At 41.7% G+C, this 19,086-nt stretch overlaps 1 protein-coding gene across 5 annotated transcripts; it reads left to right on the top strand.

Annotated features, from left to right (window-relative positions):
* Window positions 1-999: 999 nt before the first annotated feature.
* znf341 (zinc finger protein 341) lies at window positions 1,000-18,878 on the top strand. Of its 5 annotated transcripts, none has more exons than XM_017723022.2 (16): window positions 1,000-1,087; window positions 3,114-3,221; window positions 3,949-4,130; window positions 4,335-4,484; window positions 6,904-7,119; window positions 7,417-7,597; window positions 8,158-8,248; window positions 8,460-8,665; window positions 9,593-9,783; window positions 11,136-11,344; window positions 12,075-12,171; window positions 12,982-13,114; window positions 13,318-13,429; window positions 14,119-14,189; window positions 15,666-15,899; window positions 16,482-18,878. In XM_017723022.2, the coding sequence occupies exons 1-16, from the start codon at window positions 1,057-1,059 to the stop codon at window positions 16,745-16,747; spliced, it is 2,478 nt and encodes an 825-aa protein (XP_017578511.1). In that variant the 5' UTR covers window positions 1,000-1,056; the 3' UTR covers window positions 16,748-18,878. The 5 variants fall into 5 exon arrangements, with proteins under 5 accessions (XP_017578511.1, XP_017578510.1, XP_017578509.1 ...); XM_017723021.2 differs by having other exon boundaries at window positions 8,155-8,248; window positions 9,596-9,783; XM_017723020.2 differs by having other exon boundaries at window positions 8,155-8,248.
* The last annotated feature ends 208 nt before the right edge of the window (window positions 18,879-19,086 follow it).

Genomic DNA, 19,086 nt, shown 5'->3' with positions numbered 1-19,086 from the left:
ATGTTTAATGGCCGTTTGTTGAATATTGGGCCAGGTTTAAAGTAAGTCCCCGAGCTCAGAAAGTTCAGAAAGATGAGGTTTTGAATGAAAAACTGAGAAGATGAATGTTTGAAACGGTATAGTGAAAATTCAGAGATCAGTGATGACGTGGGGACGTGTTGTATCCGGCTTCATCTGAAGTATTTACAGTTTTTGTGACTTTATATGAGTTTATACGTTACTGCAGTTTCAGTAAGGGCTTTTGCTGCTACACGCTTCCAGTGTTTTCAGGTTTAATGATCTTTTCCCGAGCCCTAAAAGTCCGTGTGCCATATGTTTAGAGCTATGTAAGTTCTAAAACTGAAACTTGGTCTCAGGACTAAACATCCCATTGAAACCTTAAGCATAATTCATGTTAGAGGTGGGCGATAAGACGAAATCCACTATCACGATACTTCAGGTAGGGTTTTTACGATACGTGACGTCATGGTGTTTATTTTTGTTCTGACATCTGACAAGCTAGAACAGACGGAGTGGTGCCACATTTAAAAAATGCTGCCAAAATCTACGAAACCTATCACCTCGTTTCGCACACTGTGCTGCGCTAAATCCAATTAAACAGCTCCAGTTACGCTTTGTTATGCTCTTATTTTACCAGACATGCAGTTGGTGTTTTCTAAGTGCTCACGAGAACCGTGATATGCTCAGAAAAGCATATTGTGACATGCTGTGATGTAATTTATCACGATAATAATACATGCTGTCATATCGCCCCACCCAAGTTAATATCAAGCTGAATATCTTTGTCACGATTGATTTATGCTTGTGAAAAAAGGTGGAATTTTTAGTGATAATATAGTGAGAATTTAAATCAGAGATGGGAAACGAAAAACTAATAAATAATAATAATAATAAAAAGAAAATAATAAAATAAAATAAATAAAATAAATAAATAAAATTTTTACAATCTTAATCCTCCGCCGACAGGCCCCGCCCACTCCTCCGTCGACAGGCCCCGCCCATCCCCTCCTCCTCCTCAGGGCGAGCGCTGCTGCTCTGCTAACCGAAGACTTCAACATGTCGCAGGCGATATTTGAGGTGCTGGAAGGTAGCCACAAGCATTTTTACAGGCATTTAAACGTCCGGTTATAGTTTGGCATCTGTCTTGTTTTCGCTTTTTGTCGCTTGGTCCGAAAACCGGGGCTTTAAGCGGCGGGCGGCTCGCTCTGTTCTTCCGTATGGCTCCTTTAAACCCCGGACGGAGAAAAGCTTCAGCGCAAACGGTCATTTCAGCTGAGCTGAAGCGCCTGGTGCCGTTAAGGCGAGCGGAGATGCGCGGTGCTGCGGTCCGGTGTCGGTTCGGAGTCCGGAGCCCGGAGCCGGTCTGTTTACTTTTGTTTTGGAGCTGTGCTGAGATTCGTGGACGAGAAGCCGAAGTCAGCTTCTTATTCGCCGCCGTCTTGTTCGAATTTCCCGGCTCCACCTTAAATTATCCAGCAGTTATTAAAACGCCTCTGGCGACAGAGGGTAACCGCTGCGCCATTTAAGGTGGAACGGGAAAATTGGAAGAAGGAGAAGCGAACTTCATCCTCGTGAAGGGGAGGGAGGGCCGTTAAAACAACAGCTAGGCGCTGAGGGGGAAAAGATGGCGGAGGGAGGACGGCGAGTGGTGGGAAAAGCCGAGCCGGTGTAAACAGTGAGCCGAGGAGAACCCACCGCACATCTGCTCCCACTGATCCAGAGAGATCCCGAGCAAGCCTCACATTTCCTGTGGGATATTTTTGCTGTACAGTGCTCTGATTTAAATGTATTTAGGGGGATATTGTCCTCAGTGTGGCTCGCAGGGCGCATTGAAGCAGTCTTTGTGTTTTTATATCTAAAGATGGTTCTTCTAGAGTTCCTTAGTAAAGGCTTTGGTTCTGTTTAGAACCATGAGAGCTATTTGGAACCCTTTCATGCTTAAATGGTTAGATGGAGAATGTCCTATATGTGGCTCTATATAGCACCAAAAAAGGGTTCTGTGATGTACAAATACAACACATTCGCCATCAATCAGATGAACAATTTTTCAGTTTAGGCATGAAATGGTTCTGTACAGAACTCATGGTTCTAAACAGAACCATTCCCTTTTCTAAAGAACCCTTGAAGAACCATCTTTTTTAAGAGTGTAGCTTTAGTGTTGAGGATGTTCTTGTCACCAGATGCTGCCCTTTGGTCCTGCTTTTGTTTTTGGTTCATTTTTATGGATGTAACCTTATTTTTCCTGCTACACATTGATTGAAGTGGAGCTCCACCCATTTTTCCAAATTTCAGCGCGGTTAAACCCTTAAGATGTAAACAGTCTTTCAGAGTTTGAACTAAAATGCTGAACTTTAGTGAATTGTTCTGACTCTCCTTAAAGCTCCCTCACAAAGTTCTTACACGAAATGGTTACGAATGCATGGCCTGATGTCCAGGACGCTTCTTTTACTATAGTTATAAAAGCAAATTTTGTGGTAAAGCAAATTCGTACCCAAAGAAAATGAACGTACCGTTTACCAGTTTTGGATACTGAGCACATTATTATGACAGTCTGAGACTGTACGATTCTTCACCGTTAATCATTTCACGTCAGCCTTGAATGACTTTGATTGCGTCTGAACAATTTAGAACATTTGGAAGATGTGGTAGTAGTAGGTCAAAGCCGCTGGGTAATCTAAGCACAGTAATCTAAGCCTGTGGTCAAACGAAGGCCTTATTAATTTGGTGGAACAGTGAGTCGTGTAAAATTAAAAGCGCCTTTCCAAGAGCAACTTGAGAAGATGTTCAGAAGTAACTGAAGTTTGTTAGGTTCAGTCTGATTGGTCTAAGGCAGTACTGGTGCTTTTACCAGTGTATTTAAATACAAAAAAAGATTTAGTGTCTAAATGTTCTAAAAGTAGGTTTCTTTCCTCACAGATGTGCTTGAGTAGGAGGGAAGTATTACCATTTGGAGACACTCAGGAAGGAGAAAATGGTGCTAGTTACCACCCACTGAGATGATTATATTAGCTTCTCTAGTTGCCCCGACTTTCTGCTGCTGCACAGTTCAGTGGCTCTGATGACCGAAATCTTTCACATATACGTTAATTAAGCCTTATTCTGCTCCTAAATAGGAATGGACAACCAGACGGTCCTTGCTGTCCAGTCCCTTCTGGATGGTCAAGGTGGTGTCCCAGATCCCGGTACTCAGACTGTCTCAGGGACGACCATCCAGTCAATGGGTGAGCAGCGTTTTCCGTTTTGTGTTGTTGCTGATGTATAGAGAGTGTTTTTAAATGTTACATTTCTATTCAAAGTAGGCCTGTGAGCTGTAAAGTATTCTAAATTTATCCTTTTACAACAAACGTTGGTGATTTTACAGCCAAACAGTGCTGGGTTTGGGAGCGCTGCCAAGAGGCTGAATGCCTCAGATTAGTAGTGCAGCAGCACAGTGACCAACCAGGAATACCCTGTCGTTCCTGAGGTTCAAGACGTTCCGGTGATGGCTTGTTTTTTTGACTACTCTGTTTGCTACAGAGTTATCAGAATCAGCTACTGTTATCTCCTCCCCTCCTCAGTGCTGAATCCACTGTGTTTAGCTTTCCTTAAACTACAGGCTTATTATTCAGTTATTAATTTGAATAATTATTCTGTAATAAGAAAGATGAGCCTGGGTTTGATTCCCCGAACAGGCAACCAAACCAGGGTCGTGTGGTTTCTGTGTGGAAACCACACATGCATGAAACCACACATGCATGAAACCCAACATGCATGAAACCCAACATGCATGTCTACATTTCCTCCGGGTTCTCCGGTTTCCTCCCACGGTCCAAAGACATGCAGTCAGGCCAGTTGGACACACTAAATTGCCCCTAGGTGTGAGTGTGGGTGTGAATGAATATGTCTGTCTGTCTGCCCTGCGATGGAGTGGTGACCTTTAGAGATGACTGCTGTGTTGATGTTTCACAGATGATGACGACGTCTTCCTCTGTGGAAAGTGTAAGAAGCAGTTTAACTCATTGCCTGCATTCATGACACACAAGAGGGAGCAGTGCCAGCCCAACACCCCCTCACTTGCCACAGTGTCTCTGGCCTCCAGCAATGCCTACACCTCCATCAGCGCTGTGCCACAGCCCCCTGTCAACAGACAGGTACAGGTAGTCTTTATATACACCGAAGTGTAGTGAGGTACAGGTGGTCTTTATGGGTATTCTATATAAAATGTTCTAGCATATAGGTACATTTTCAAGGGTTCAGCTTATTTCATGCTTTTGTTATTAGTGATGACAGTCGTGACTCCTTTCTTCTTTACTTTTCATGACTGAACTGTGTGTGTGTGTGTGTGTGTTCCATAGGTGTCCACATACATCACAGTTCCTCCCTCTCCTCTCACACACACGCTGGTGCAGGGGAACGTTCTGGTCAGCGATGAGGTTCTCATGTCTGCTATCTCTGCCTTTACGTCCATGGACCAGCCCATGGCTGCCATGCAGGCTTCCACTCAGGTAGACACACTCTACATCAGAAAATGAACACAGTGTAAACATTGAGTCTTGTTGAGTTAAAAAGGCCAACATCACGCATGTGGCGTCTGTGAACAGTGGCATCAAAGCCACAAGTCTCTTGGAGTGTCTTTGAGCCGGCTGGAACATTCGATATATCAACGGTTTTATCTTTAATATTCAGCCAGTCATGACCTTAAGCATATTACAGTCTCCATCAGCTGGCCTGGTAAAAACAGCCACAGCACTGTGCAGTATGGTGTTATCTTAGGTCTACCAAACGTGGCTATTTCATCATTGATACACTAATGCTCATTTTAAGAAACTAAAATGTCCAATAAAGTACGGTCAGAAATTACACATGCGCCTATGTGTTTGAGTGATCGATGACACTGAGGCTTTATTTTCAAACAGCAACTCAAAACGTTTCTAGAAGTGTTTGCTTTTTGGGTTTGGGAACACGATGTCCTCCTTTCCTGTCTGCTCTCCTTGATTTTCTCTGATACAAAGAGCCTTTGAACTCACTTAACGTGTTTGCAGAGCTGACCAGCATGTGGATCTGCATGACTACCAGATCAAAGATCAGAGCAGAATCGAGGAAAGTGGATCGGTGGGAAGTTTCATTCAGTCTGGACGCAGCTCTAGTTCAACAGCACATAGGAAGCATTGCGGCGAGAGCAGATAAACATCGAGCCCGAGCTCATCTCACAGATTCAATCGTGTAGGTTTATTGGAATAAAACGTCGGATATCATTTATTTGATTTATCATCTTTGGAATCTGTTGACCTGATCTTCACAGACGCCCCAGAGGTGCCGAGAATAGAACTGCTGCATTATTTAAGGTGGAACGGAAAATTGGAATAAGAAGCTAGAATAAAAGCAAGTCTCAGCTTTGTGGTGAGGTGTAAAGTGATACTAACACAACGTAACATTGTACCTTTCAAAAGATGCTGCTTTCCAGTATAAGGTGAAGTTAAGCTGTGAGAGGGCTAGAGACGTTAGCTGGACTGTCCAGTGATTAGTGTTTACTTGATTTTACAGTTTTTCTGAAAGGCTTTGTATTGGCTGCCTCTTTGGTGTAAATTTAAGCCACATGTGATTTAATAGGGATTTTATGGGGTTTAATATAGTACAATATTGTCATTAGTTTGTGAGTGGTGCGAATCCCCAATGGTTAAAGTCACACACCACACCACACAACTAGGAAAAAGTCTGTGAATAAAAGACGAGGCAACGTTAGCATTTGCATGTCATTTACTTTTTTGGGAGTTTGTCTGGCTCCACACCTTCTAAAGGCTAATTTGATCATTACGTGGTTGCTGGCAGCCCTGTGGAGTTGGTTAAGACACATTCCCATCTCATTTGAATGAGGCCTGAAAAACACGCAATAAAACAACAATTTCTTCAAGCTTTATGCAAATTTTGCACACCTCTGCACAGACTTGCTGTTTACTTACTGAATCTAACATACGGGTTAAAAATGCGGCTTGTGCAAAAGTTACAGCACATTTTATATATTTCACTTTTCATTAGTTAAGCTCACCAGTTAAATAGAAATTGTGCCGTGACATTTGCAGAAAAACGGCTTATTTATTTAAGTTTGTTCCCTGTGCGCTAACCTGTTTCAATCAGCTAAATGTGTAAGATGTCTGGGCGTGCTCTGTAGGCGATCTGGCCCGTGACCAGTCATAGCAGAGTAGGTAAGTTCAGCTCCTCACCGCTGGGCTTTAGTTACATTTAGGGCATCATACGCCTTCAGAGAGGGACACACTGCCCCTAGACGTGCATGTGCAAAACAGAGGGCTACGTTACAGGGGCGAGGGGTGAAGTGGGATTGGGCCGAGGAGTCTGAGACCACATTTTTTTTCATTTAAAACTGGAAATAAACAGAAAGTTTTAGACTTTTGAAAAATTGAACACAAAGAAAAGTTATGAGAAGTAAAATGAAGAAACGAATGTTAAGGATTCTGCATTATTTGTAGATTTAAACAGTTTGAACCAAAAATTCAGATCTTTAAAAGTGTTAAATATAAAGCAGAATATGAAATAACAACATTTGTACTTATGATCTCAAACTGTTGTAGCCCACTGTATTGACCTTATTCTAACCAACCTGGTTAGAGCTCATTCAGCACTTGATAATTAGCAGGTAAGGTGAACATGTCTGAACTGAACTGTCTGTCTTATAATGCAGGGGTGGGGAACTCCCGTCCTGGAGGGACAGACTACTGCAGAGTTTGGTGATTTCCATCCTCAAACCGACCTGATTCGGCCAGCAGTTATTAGCTGTCAGTTACCAAGTTCAGGTAATTTGTCAAAGCAGTGAATTCACTGAACTCTGCTGAACTCTGGCCCTCAGCTCCCTCTGCTGTTACAGAGCTGATAACGGCGTTTTGACCACTTCTGTTATTTTTCTTCCAGAGTAATCTGAGCATGCCCACTGGAGCATCATACCTGCAGCACCACCCACAGCCCCCCCACCCACTCCCACCCAGCCAAACCCAGTCCCTCTCCTCTCAGATCCCCTCCAGCAACAACAGCTCAGTGGTGCAGGTGTATAGCGCGCTGCCCCCGATGGCTGGGGGTGGTAATGCAGAAGTGCACGCACTCGGACTGCAGTCGTTTCAGCCGGTTCAGGTACAGCAGCACTGCAAATTTTATTTCAAGAGAGTCTCAAGTTGCTGATGATTCATTTTTAGTTAGTGTGTTCAGTAGTTTTAATTTGTCTGTTTTAGTGACCATGTGGGATTCATCATCATATGTTTTTAATATACAGATACTGTTCAAATGTAATTATATAGTATTAATGTGTGTATTGGCTGACAGCATCCTATAATAATGTGAAAGATGATTTGAGTGCCTGTCTTAACTGTAGTCTACAGTGTGTCCACTGTGGGGGGGCAAGTGACCCAGATTAATGTGCGTGTATCTCAGGGTCCCAGCCAGTGTGTGGAGAGTCAGAGTCAGGCGTTCAGCAGTGCTCCTGCCTACAGTCTGGCAAAACCCACGACCAAAGCCAAAACCTGCGCCAACACAGCAGCCCTGCCTGAGCTCGGGGAATATGACAAGGTCATCATCCCCAAGAAAGCCAGAAACACCAAGAAAGGACAGGATGGTACTGAACAGTTCATAAGATCAGACTGAACCCCTTTAACCCTGAAGACCTGCACATGGGTCCACACTTCAGTTCCTAGCTTTCACTAAAGTAGTTACTGAATAATTTACAGTAACTATTGAGTGATATATGGCTGTTACTAAATCATTTATTGTAGTTAGGGAATCATTTGTAGAAGTTACTGAATAAGTGATTGTAGTTACTGGGTAATCTATAATGGCTACTAAATAAACGATAGCAATTACTGAATAATCCACAGTAGTTACTGAATTAATTGTAGTAATTACTGAATGCTTCATTGTACATATTGAGTAATTGTTGCTGAATTATTTATAGTAGTTTCTGAGTAATTAATAGTAGATTTTTAATACTGTGTCTTAAGATTAATGACTGAATAATAAGCCTAAGACTGAAGGGGTTACAGGCTTCATAGTCAAATATTTTTAGTGGAAAATGGACACTGTTGGTGGAATTTAGGCCAAAACTAATATATGATCAAACTCTTGAACTTTTTAAAGAGTTTTCTGTTTTTAAGTTTAAATTATTTTGTCTCTCAGTAGGACAGACGAAAGCAAAAGGTCAGAAGCTGAAGTGCAATTTCTGTGACAAAGTGTTCACCAAAAACTTCGACCTGCAGCAACACATCAGAAGGTGAACTTAAAATCTGCACTCAGAACACAAAAAGTGACTTTTACACCGTTTGAAAACACCAGAAGTGTCAACAAATGTTGCTAAGCTACATTAGCAGATGTTACTGTTTCAGAGACGTGAGGTTTTCTTATAACTACAACGGCTCATAAGTGTGAATGTTGTACTGGCTCTTTGGTACGATGCCTGATTTTGTCCGCTCTGCACTGTCCAGTCACACGGGGGAGAAGCCGTTCCAGTGTATTGTGTGCGGTCGAGCTTTTGCCCAAAAGTCCAACGTAAAGAAGCACATGCAGACTCACAAAGTGTGGCCGGCCGGCGTCCACAGCACTGTGTCCAGACTGCCCATCACTGTGAAAGTGGTTCCTGTGAACACGGATGAAAACACACCGCAGCCAGCAGAGGCACAGGAAGCTCAGAGTAACTTCCTCTTATTCCGCTTCATTTCACATCACATATGAATTTACAGGTAGTGATGCGCCTGCTCTTCTGCCCAAAGTGACTGACATTTATCTGCAGACACTGCCTCTATCTGAGGGCACGGAGGCAGTAGCCATCAAACTCATGAAACTGTTCATACATCCAGCATCTCACTAAATTACACAGAATCTCCAAACATTCTGCATATTCTACTGTAAACAAGGTCATTCAGGGAGGTTTAATGTGATATGATTCAAATTAACTGTAGAGAAACGTACGGACTTGGATGGTGGTGCTGATAGGAACCAGGGGTCATGACAGTGTAGCCATTTTATCTACTATCCAAATGACCAATGGACCTAAACATGACCTGTGAGGCTTTTATATGTGATGTTGATGATGGTAAAATAGTGGTAAATCTAAACGTTTTTTTTTTAGGTCTGTTTTGCTTCGTAACACCCTATATGTAACCCCCCCCCCATCATGAATGTATTCTAAAAATACATTTTAGATCAAAAGCTTTTTATCAAAACTATCGTAAAACTATGGCTCAGGCTTAAAGCAGAGAATTTCATAACCATTTAATTTATGAACTTTCAGAAGTGTTAAAACTCTTCAGACGTCTGGTTCCTATCACCACCACTGTGAACAGGTCTGACTTTCTGGACCGTAACTTTTCTCACCAAACCACTCTGAGTTATTCAGAGCGATCTAAGTGATTAATGTAATTCTAAAAACATTGAAATTCCCTATGAAATTTGAAAAGGCTGCTGTCTGTGTTTGTTTCAGAATTGTGCCTTAGAAGGAGTGTCTGTGTAAAATTACCCCTTAATATATTTGAAACTGGACAAAATTCATGCCAACATTCAACTTCCATGCTTAAGCAACGGAATGACCTGAAGTTCCCTCCTTGTTCGTGTTCTGCAGCAGCTGTGGAGCAGAGCGAGGAGGAGCTGCAGGCGGAGGCGGCCCGTGCGTCCGAGGCTAAAGGCCCGAGTCAGGGTCACAGCAAACAGATCATCCTGATCGACAGCTCTTACCAGTGCCAGTTCTGCGCAGCCAAGTTCAGCACGTACTTCCAGCTCAAGTCTCACATGACCCAGCACAAAGACGAGCAGGTACGACCCCTCACACTTGGGCTTCTCACTGCTGTGTCATTGTGCACAACGAAAAATATCCTTTACATTTTTCCCATGTTTTTTTGTCATGGTTTAATATCGAAACAAATATTGAAAAATATCAGTAGTGTAGACTTGAGGTTGCCGTATAATTAACCATGTAATTTATTACATACATATAAAGGTGAAATTTTTTTTGTATCATTCAAATGTTGACGTGCGAACAGAGTCATTCAGAGTGGTTTGATGCGAAATAGTTAATTGTAGAAAAACGTATTCACTGATAGGGACTAGGGCGGCTCAGTTATGGCAAAAATCATAATTCTGATTATTTTGGTTAGTATTAGGATCATGATTATTTAACATTATTTCTCATTGACCTTAGAAACATTTTTAGTTTACTTTGTTAAATAACATGTACTTAAAGTATATATTTGAAAAATTACTTTAAGAAAGTATTTATTGAACTTTTACAAAATAAAAAAGACAATACTAAACAAATTGTCCTTATTGTCTTGTGGTGAAGAAGCACTGTGTAATGAATCTTGCACAGTATATGTCATACCTCGTTGAGCCTCCTTGAAACTCAAGTGTTTCCAAACAGCTGAATTGTTTCGACCTTTCTGTCGTCTCGGCTGGAGCGGAACTAAGCATGCCGCAGCCTGACTGTGGTGAGTTTGGGTTTTTAGGGTGGGGTGAAAGCTCACGGCGGTTAAAGAAAGGGGTGAGCTGGATTTGTAGCGCAAGATAAAGCGAGAGCATCATTGTGAAGCAGAATGCACCACAATAATTGTTTTTATCTCTATTAGTTTGCTTTCAGAATCGTCCGAAGCCAAAATCGTGATTGAAATTAAAATCCGGTGAATCGTCTTCCCTTAATAGGAACCAGGGATCACAATGTTTCCAGCACAAATAGAACCATTTTATTAGCAGTTTATATATAATGTTTATATAATGTTGATGATGCTGAAGTAGAGGTAAATCTTGAAAAACACTTTTTTGGGGGACTGTTTTGCCTCATGTGCCTCTCTGGCATGAATTAATCTGTAACAAAACTCTGTTGAGCAGTGTCTCCGGCATCATGGTGCATTCATTACTATTTAATTGAATAACTTTCTGTGGGGGAGCTTTTAAAGGCACTGAACACAGACATCTGGTTCTTATCATGACCACTGTGAACAACTGTGACTCGTGAAGTTATTCCAGAGCAGAGTATTTCACATCGAACCACTCCGAGTGACTGAATTATGCAGCAAATTGAGGAATTTGGTGACATTTTCCCTTTAAACGCTGTAGAGCAAGAACTCTACCATTTCTTAACGCAGCAAGCGCGTCTCCGTTGTCCTGTGTAGGTGTACAGGTGTGTGGTGAAGACGTGCTCTCAGACCTTTCAGAAGCTGGACCTGTTTCTCGAACACATCCGCACACACCAGGAGCACCTGACGTACCGCTGCCACCTCTGCTGTAAAGTGTTCCCCTCCCTGTTTGAGCTGGGTCTGCACCAGTACTCCCACAGTTTCTGCCCCCAGCAGAACCCACGCAAAGAGGCCAACTACTACAGGTCAGTGCTGCTCCACCTCCACAAAGATCAGACTGTAGATCTTCACGCTGTTTTAAAGCGCAAACTTTAAATTGATTAATTTATCAGGAGGAACGAAGAGCGAAGCTTATACAGCTTGCAAAAATATGTCGTTTTAATGGTAATTCAGTTGTAAAACTAGTTTCTTGACCGCTCTTTTATGTTTGGCAGTGAAATCATATCTGGCCATATCCAGGGTTATTATAGGTTACCAAAGCCATTACTAAAATGAAGAATTACAGTGAAAAAATGTGCTTGTTGTAGAAAATACGAAAATATGAAGACGAAATCTGAACTGCAGTGTCCACCGCGACACTAACTGAAACACAAATAGAATTACTGAGAAATAGAAATGATCTTTTGGTTTTTTTTTCAATAAATTGAGAGTTTAGAGGCGAGTCCCTTCTGCGCTTGGCTGTCTTTAAGGAAAAGCTGGAGCCGATCCAGGCGATCCAGTGTTCATCGTACGCTGAATAAACACTCGAATAAAACTTTTCAGAAAATAAAAACAAAACATGCACACTTAAGATGAACTAACACTGAACTGAAGTCAAAAACTACAAATAAATAAATAAATAAATAAAAAGTAGAAATGGAAAGTAATGAAAATGTAAAATCTATAATAATTCTGGCTATTTTTAAAATAAGTGCTCTAAGCAGTGCTAACAGTGAATAGAATGAGTGTTGTTGTTGTTGTTGTTGTTGTGTGCAGATGTAATAAGTGCCAGAGTAAATACTCCACACAGGAAGCTCTGGAGCAGCATCTCCTCACTGCCTCCCATAACTACCCCTGCCCTCACTGCCAGAAGGTACGACTGACGTCAGTCTGCTTACAGTCCACAGTCACTGCAGGTTTACTGATGAAACTGCTGCTTGGTTCTGTGAAGCGAGTTCGAACTTTTCATTTGTGCCGTCTACTTTTATGTTCCTATACCTTTTAAAAAGGGGTTTTACAGTGCAATAAGGATTTTAATGAGTACTACTAACAGTAATATTGATAAATATATATTATTAATATTAATCCTACTACTACTACTACTAATAATAATAGTTTTTAAGTCTTTCCCCCTTTCTTTTCATTTTTTACTCTAACTTTCTCTGTTCTTTTTATTTGTGTTTGTGCTCCTTGGCCTCCAGTTTGTGTTTTGTTCATTTTCTAAGTGAAAGTGAAAACAGTCTCTACAGAGAACACACTTCTGCACACGTTGATGCACAGATACAGTGTGTTTGCTGAATTTGACATATTGGTGAAAGTCATCACTTAGATGTGGCCTGTGCAAAAGTTATGGTACACTGCATGTTTTGTGTTTTGTCCGGTATGTTAAATTAAATTGTGTTAGTGTTAAATTGTGCAATAAATTAGCAGGAAAATGCAGTATTATATACGGAGCACACCATTTCAATACACAGTTATTATTATTTTTTTTTTTTTGCTGTGTAGATGTTTTGGCATTTGCCGATTTTATGTTTCTATGTATGTTTTTTGAAGAAACATGCCATATTTTCATGTGTTCCCTGTAGAGGAGGTGTGCATTACCAGCAGTAAAATAAAAAAAACATGTTTTTTTGTGTTTTATTGTAGTGAGTAAACTTACATATGTATCTTTTCTGGTGTTCAGGTTTTCCCTTGCGAGAGGTATTTCCGCAGACATCTGTCCACTCACGGCGCGGGTGGCAAATTCAAATGCCAGATCTGTAAAAAGTTTTTCAAAACTGAGCACTACCTCAAACTCCACACGCAGATACACTCAGGTGCGTATGTTTTTGGAATTCCCTCTATTTAAATCGCCCCAGCAGCCCGAATTCAAGATGTAATATAACAGTCATCATTCATTTCGTGTTGTCTGTTATCGGTGTTAATGCCATCAAACTTTGATGATGGCGTAGAGTATAAACAGGATGTTATTCCCAACACAGTTCTCACAGTGATAAAGTGTCTCTTGTTAATAATGTAGGAGAGAAGCCATACAAATGTTCTGTCTGCGAGGCCACGTTCAACCGCAAGGACAAGGTGAAGAGACACATGCTGATCCATGAACCCTTTAAGAAGTACAAGTGCCCTTTCAGGTACAGCTAAGGGGTCGGAGGGTGTGGGGGGGGTGTTTCAGGTTTAGGGGTCTGCCAGGACAGTGGAATTCATAAAGTGCGGTGGTCCCTAATGAGCAGTCAGTCAATGCAAGAGACTGGTTACTTTAATTAAGTAAAATATGGAAGGTTTTGTTCTCTCCTGAGTACTTTCAAATTAAGATACTCTCAGGTATATTAGTGAGCAGAATCAGAGAGAAACTTCGTATTTAGTCACGAATTCCTTTTTTGGGGTTTAATCTCATTCTGCTGTTTTGGTGACAGCATCTGCTTTGTGCTCAGCCAGACCTCTGATTTTGCAGCTTTATCACTTTGTATTAGACTAAAACAATCCCAAATAGGTAGAAGCTGAGAAACATCAGGCTGAGGTTCCCCCACAGCTCGGGGTGTTACTCGGTAGTTTTTTGAGCCACTACTTTTGCCTGTTTGTAAGAATAACATAATAATCTGTGAAGGTATTAGTGAAAGAATGTCAGTTTGTAAAAGGCTATTGTAATTTCTCTGAAAACACTAATTGTATGAAAGTTTTTTGTTATTAACAGGTGATATGCCAGTTTAGTAAATGTTGTCTTTGTGCTGTCATACATTGATCTTTACAGCACAGACTGCCTGTATGATTAAGCAGGTGAGGCCTGTTGTGATTTTTGATAGTTGGTTTGTATTTCTGAAAGGACGCATGTTGGCTGCACTAAAGAGTTCAACAGGCCGGACAAGCTGAAGGCCCACATACTCTCTCACTCTGGTAAGGAGAGGAAACCATTTGCACAACAGCAAAGCATCATATCTTACACTATTATACAGTGTATCATATAAGACGTCAGGCCTGTTAAGGGTAGATTTATCAGGTAAATCTGTTTCTGTATCTGTGTATGAGTGTCAGTGCTTAGCTTGGATTGTATATTACTGTATATTACTGCCTTTGCCAGAGAACTTTGATGCTAACTGAAAGCTAAATAAGCGGTCTAAATACGGTTTGGTGTGAAACATGTTTGGTGTCCAAATTGTACATCTTTCACTAAGAGCTGGGGCTACAAGGCTAACGTAGCTGCGGGCAGTTGTGAGCTGGAGGTTAGGGAATTGGCCCTGTGACCGGAAGTGCTGACAGTCCATGACTGGGGTGTCCTTGAGCAAGACACCTAACCCCCAATTGCTCCCCGGGCGCCGTGGATAGGGCTGCCCACCGCTCCGGGCAGGTGTGCTCACTGCCCCCTAGTGTGTGTGTGCTCACTAGTGTGTATGTGGTGTTTCACTTCACGGATGGGTAAAATGCGGAGTATCACGTTTAGCTAACACTAAGATATCCAGCCCTTCATTTAGGTTGTGTTTGTGATTGCTGTTGTTTTTATGAATAACTGAATTAAATGTTGAATTCTTAAACTAAAGTTATATTTAAAAACAGAAGCAACGGACATCTTGAGGATGATCTAATGACCATACGTCTGCGTAGAGTAGGATTTGGCACAGCCTGTTGTCTGAACTATATGGCCACAAAATTTGGCTACATAATGTAGTTTTATGTATTTTTATAGCTCACAGTAAGTCATACTGGCCTCAAAACCACATTGAGAAGTATGCGAGACCTTAATGAAGCCCTTGAGCAAGTGGAGTGAAGTTTTTGGGGGATGGGTTTATGGAAAAGATTTGGGTGACTTGACTTCTAGAGTTAGGTTAGCCTTGTATTTCCAGCACTAAACTAAAGCAGAAGAACGTGGACCCCAAAGGTGTCTTGATTGTTTAAGTACGTCTGGGGTGGGGAAAATTGGGCCAGTCTGGTTTTTCACCAAGCCTTTCATTTAATGCAGTATACAATACGTAGCATGTAAAAGTTTGAACACCTGGTCAAATGAAATGCTTTGCTGATAACTGTTACACCAGGTTGACTTAAAATATGGCATTTTCTGCACAGCTTCTATAAAATAAATATATTGGAAAAAATGAAACATGAAATATTAAATGTGCAATCATTTTGACACAGGCCTCTTTTCATTTATACCTTTGTTTTTTAAGTAAATAAGCAGTGATGGTGCATTACATTGTGCTTTGAATTCTCTGTAGGGAAAGGGTTAGTAGCATTTTTCACTTAGACAATCAACAAAACATGTAATATGACCAGCGATGCTTCTGCATACGACTGTGTAGTGCTTGTTCACTGATGTGTGTGAAGCGAGGCTTAGAAACGCTGAACTAAATCACTGCTTCCTCTCTGCTGCATTTGCAGGCATCAAGCCGTTTAAGTGCCAGTTGTGTCAGAAGAGTTTCAGCCGGCGAGCCCACATGCTGGAGCACCAGCGCTCTCATACCAACAACTACCGCTTCCGCTGCTCCACCTGTAGCAAAGGCTTCAGCCGCCACAAATACTACAGAGACCACAAGTGCCCCCTGGCAGGAGCTCCAGCAGAGGGGGCCGAGAGACGGAGCAGGGGGAGGAGCGCAGAGGGCAGTAAAGGAACAGGTAAAAGTGAAAGTGTTGGCTTTTCTAAAGGATAGTTTCTTTAGTTTTATCCTAGAGCTACCAGGCTAATGTAGCTAAGAGGGAGTAGAAGCTTATTAGCTTATGTCTAAATCATTACACACCTGTATCAAGACCACGCTGGATGTTGAAGTACCGGTTTCTTTTACAGTGCCTTAAGTTCTAGGTGTTAACCAGGGAAATGTAAGGTGCAAACTTCACAGTACTTGCTAATCATTTCGGGTAACCCGATGTTCTGAGACTGTTTAAATAAATGACACCGTGATGCCCAGCAGGTTCTGAGTGAGTGTGGGGTTCAGTCTCTATTTGGGGTAAAATGATAAGGTACCAAGCCAGCGTAACTAAAATACACTGAAATGATGAACAGGTGAATGTGAATAGCTGTTTTTCGGTAATCAGATAATGGAAAACGATCAGATGTTTAATCGGATTTTTGCTTTGCCACCAGCCAATAAACTCAGAAGTCGACGTAAATTCTTTTTAAACCGTTGAAACCCATTCACCCATTTCACCGCGAGAGTAACGTGTGTACTGAGACTGTGGAGCGCCGTGTTTCGTCTCCAGATCCAGAACCTGCAGCTGAGGGGCCTGACACTCCAGAGACTCCAGAGGAGGAGGAGGATGAGGAAGAGGAGGAGGACGAGGATGATGGAAACGACGAAGGAGAGACATCTGTGAGCGGAGTGTTGGAGACAGAGATGGGGGAAAGAGGGGAAGAGGAGGAGAGGGACGAAGGCTTGGTGGCCGGTGCGAGCCTGGAGCAGATGCAGGACGGCGGAGGAGCGGATGGTCTGCTGGCTGCACCTGTGTTTGGAGCCGCTGGAGACTGACAGTGGATTAGGTTTCAGTAAAGAAGTGGGTGATAGTAAAAAAAAATCTAGTGTCAACATATTTGACATTTTCACGGTACATGATATTCACATCGTTTAGTTTTTTTTTGAGCGCGCCAGCAAAATAGTACTGCAGCATGATTTTAATTACTTTTACATCCTGCACTGTAACAAAACCAGTTATGCAAATATGCATGGCCAGCTTTGAAAACGGCGATCTCCTGAATATGGGGCCAAGGGGTGGGCAGTACGGTAAAAATATCACAATACTTGACATTTTCATGATACACAATATGTATGACAGTACTGATTTTAATTTCCCATCTCACACACACTGAACCGCACTAAATCCAGACATTTACATTTACGGCATTTGGCTGATGCTCTTCTCCGGAGCGACTTACAGTTTGATCATTTTACAAGGTAGGCGAAGGTGGTGTTAGGAGTCTTGCCCAAGGACTCTTATTGGTGTGGTGTTGGGTGTTTTCCCAGGTGGGGACTGAACCCCAGTCTACAGTGTAGAAGGCAGAGGTGTTGCCCACTACACTAATTTATCATAGAAATGGGCAATGAGCAAAAATGCAACATTGTAATACTTCTAGAAATTTTCACGATACACGATGTCACAATATTTATTTTTTCAGACATCTGGTCAGTTTAAATAGAGAATAAAGAACCAGTACATCTGAATATTTAAAAGAAAAACGAATACTATGAATTTTAGTCCGTATTTATACTGTTGCACTAAATCCAGCTCTCCTCATTATACAACATGCAGGTAGTCAGTCTACAAGTACAGCGATGTCCTCAATATGTTCAGAAAAGCAAGAGTATTGTGGCATAATTCACGATAATGATATATATTCTCATATTGCTCAGCCTCAGTTTATCCTGATAATATCATATCATATCATAATGGCCACCTCCACAGCTGAAAATTCAAGAGGCTGAAATCCACCCTCCATCGCTACAGCCCAGCCCCCCGGCCTCTTTCAGCGAATCAGTCGTCTGCAGTTTAATTCGGAAGTTTCGCCAATCTGGTTAACTAAGATTTAGTGACCAGCACGGTCCCCAAACTAATTCTGTGTACACTGAAAACACAAGATTAGGTTTGGCTCTGAAGCTTCAGCCACCAAAAAGACAGAGAGACCACCTTTGCCTTGTCCGATTTCGGCCGTTTTCAAGATCGATGGTCTTTTGTTTTATATTAAAACAGTTATTTTTGTCCTTTATCTTCTCATTGAGGAGAAAAGCGTGAGACGTGAGAAGCGTGAAAGCTGAGACTGGCGGAGCTGCTGCAGTTCCTGGAGTTCATTTGAAACACTGCTGCTATAGTTTTAGGGGAGCTGAGCTGCTGCTGGCTCTTTTCTCTTTGTGCTGCTAAATAAAGACGTGCACTTTAAAATGAACTGTGATTTTAGACTGAGGTCATTTAAACAACCAGTCTGTAGAGTCCAGTCTACAGAAGGACGGCCATTTCAGCAGATCTCTGTCACACAGAGCTTTTTGATACAGCGGTCAGATCAGACTGAAGCCACTCCTCATTAAAAGGCACACGAGTTTGCCTAGAAGCCCTAAAAGACTGTCCGGCCTCGAGCGACAAGATCCTGTGGTCAGATGAACCGGAGACTGAAGAGAAGAGCTCCGAATGCTCTGTGTATTTTACTGTTTAAATAACCAAGAAATGCTCAGGCTGCCTTCGTATCAGATCAGAGCTACTGTGATATATTTATTCCCTTCTGACACGAAGATGAAAAAAATACTGAATTTGGTCAAACATTTTGGACAGCTGGGACAGGCTTCAGCACCCCCCTGCAACCCTGAGGAAGAAGCGGCTGAAAATGTGTGTGTGTGTGTTCAAACATTTTGCCCTACAGCTCTGCATTTTAACGTTTTTATTCAAAGTCTAAATGAATCTTTTAGTAGACATTTTATTGACCTAGTTTTATGGTACTGTAGAGAGTGTTGTCCTCTGGGCTCCCTGCCTAAACAATGAATAAAGGAAAACTTTTTTTGTGTATTTTTTTTTTACACTTTGTTCCCCTCACAAAACACACTAATAAATGTGATTACACTACTGTACATTTTGTTAAAAAAGGAGTTTGACATGAAATAAACCCATTAAGTCAAACATTTGTTATTATTCATTTTAAAAGATTAGTTTTATTATTTAAGCTAGAAAACTACTCTAAACAGAATGTTGCTGTATTATTTTAAGTTTAAGTGACCCTTATTAGACCCACAACGGGGAAATTTCACCTCCACATTTAACCCATCCGTGAAGTGAAACACCACATACACACTAGTGAGAACACACACACTAGGGGGCAGTGAGCACG

This window comes from Pygocentrus nattereri, chromosome 9, assembly GCF_015220715.1.
Source record: "Pygocentrus nattereri isolate fPygNat1 chromosome 9, fPygNat1.pri, whole genome shotgun sequence".
Taxonomy (NCBI): Eukaryota; Metazoa; Chordata; class Actinopteri; order Characiformes; family Serrasalmidae; genus Pygocentrus; species Pygocentrus nattereri.
This window is presented reverse-complemented; position numbering and strand designations above follow the sequence as displayed.

Excerpts from the sequence above, each read along its gene's own strand:
- znf341 (XM_017723020.2), top strand. The coding sequence starts at position 1,057 with ATGTCGCAGGCGATATTTGAGGTGCTGGAAG. Across the intron at positions 8,249-8,459 it reads CTGCAGCAACACATCAGAAG|TCACACGGGGGAGAAGCCGT; the intron begins GTGAACTTAAAA and ends TGCACTGTCCAG. Across the intron at positions 9,784-11,135 it reads CCCAGCACAAAGACGAGCAG|GTGTACAGGTGTGTGGTGAA; the intron begins GTACGACCCCTC and ends TGTCCTGTGTAG.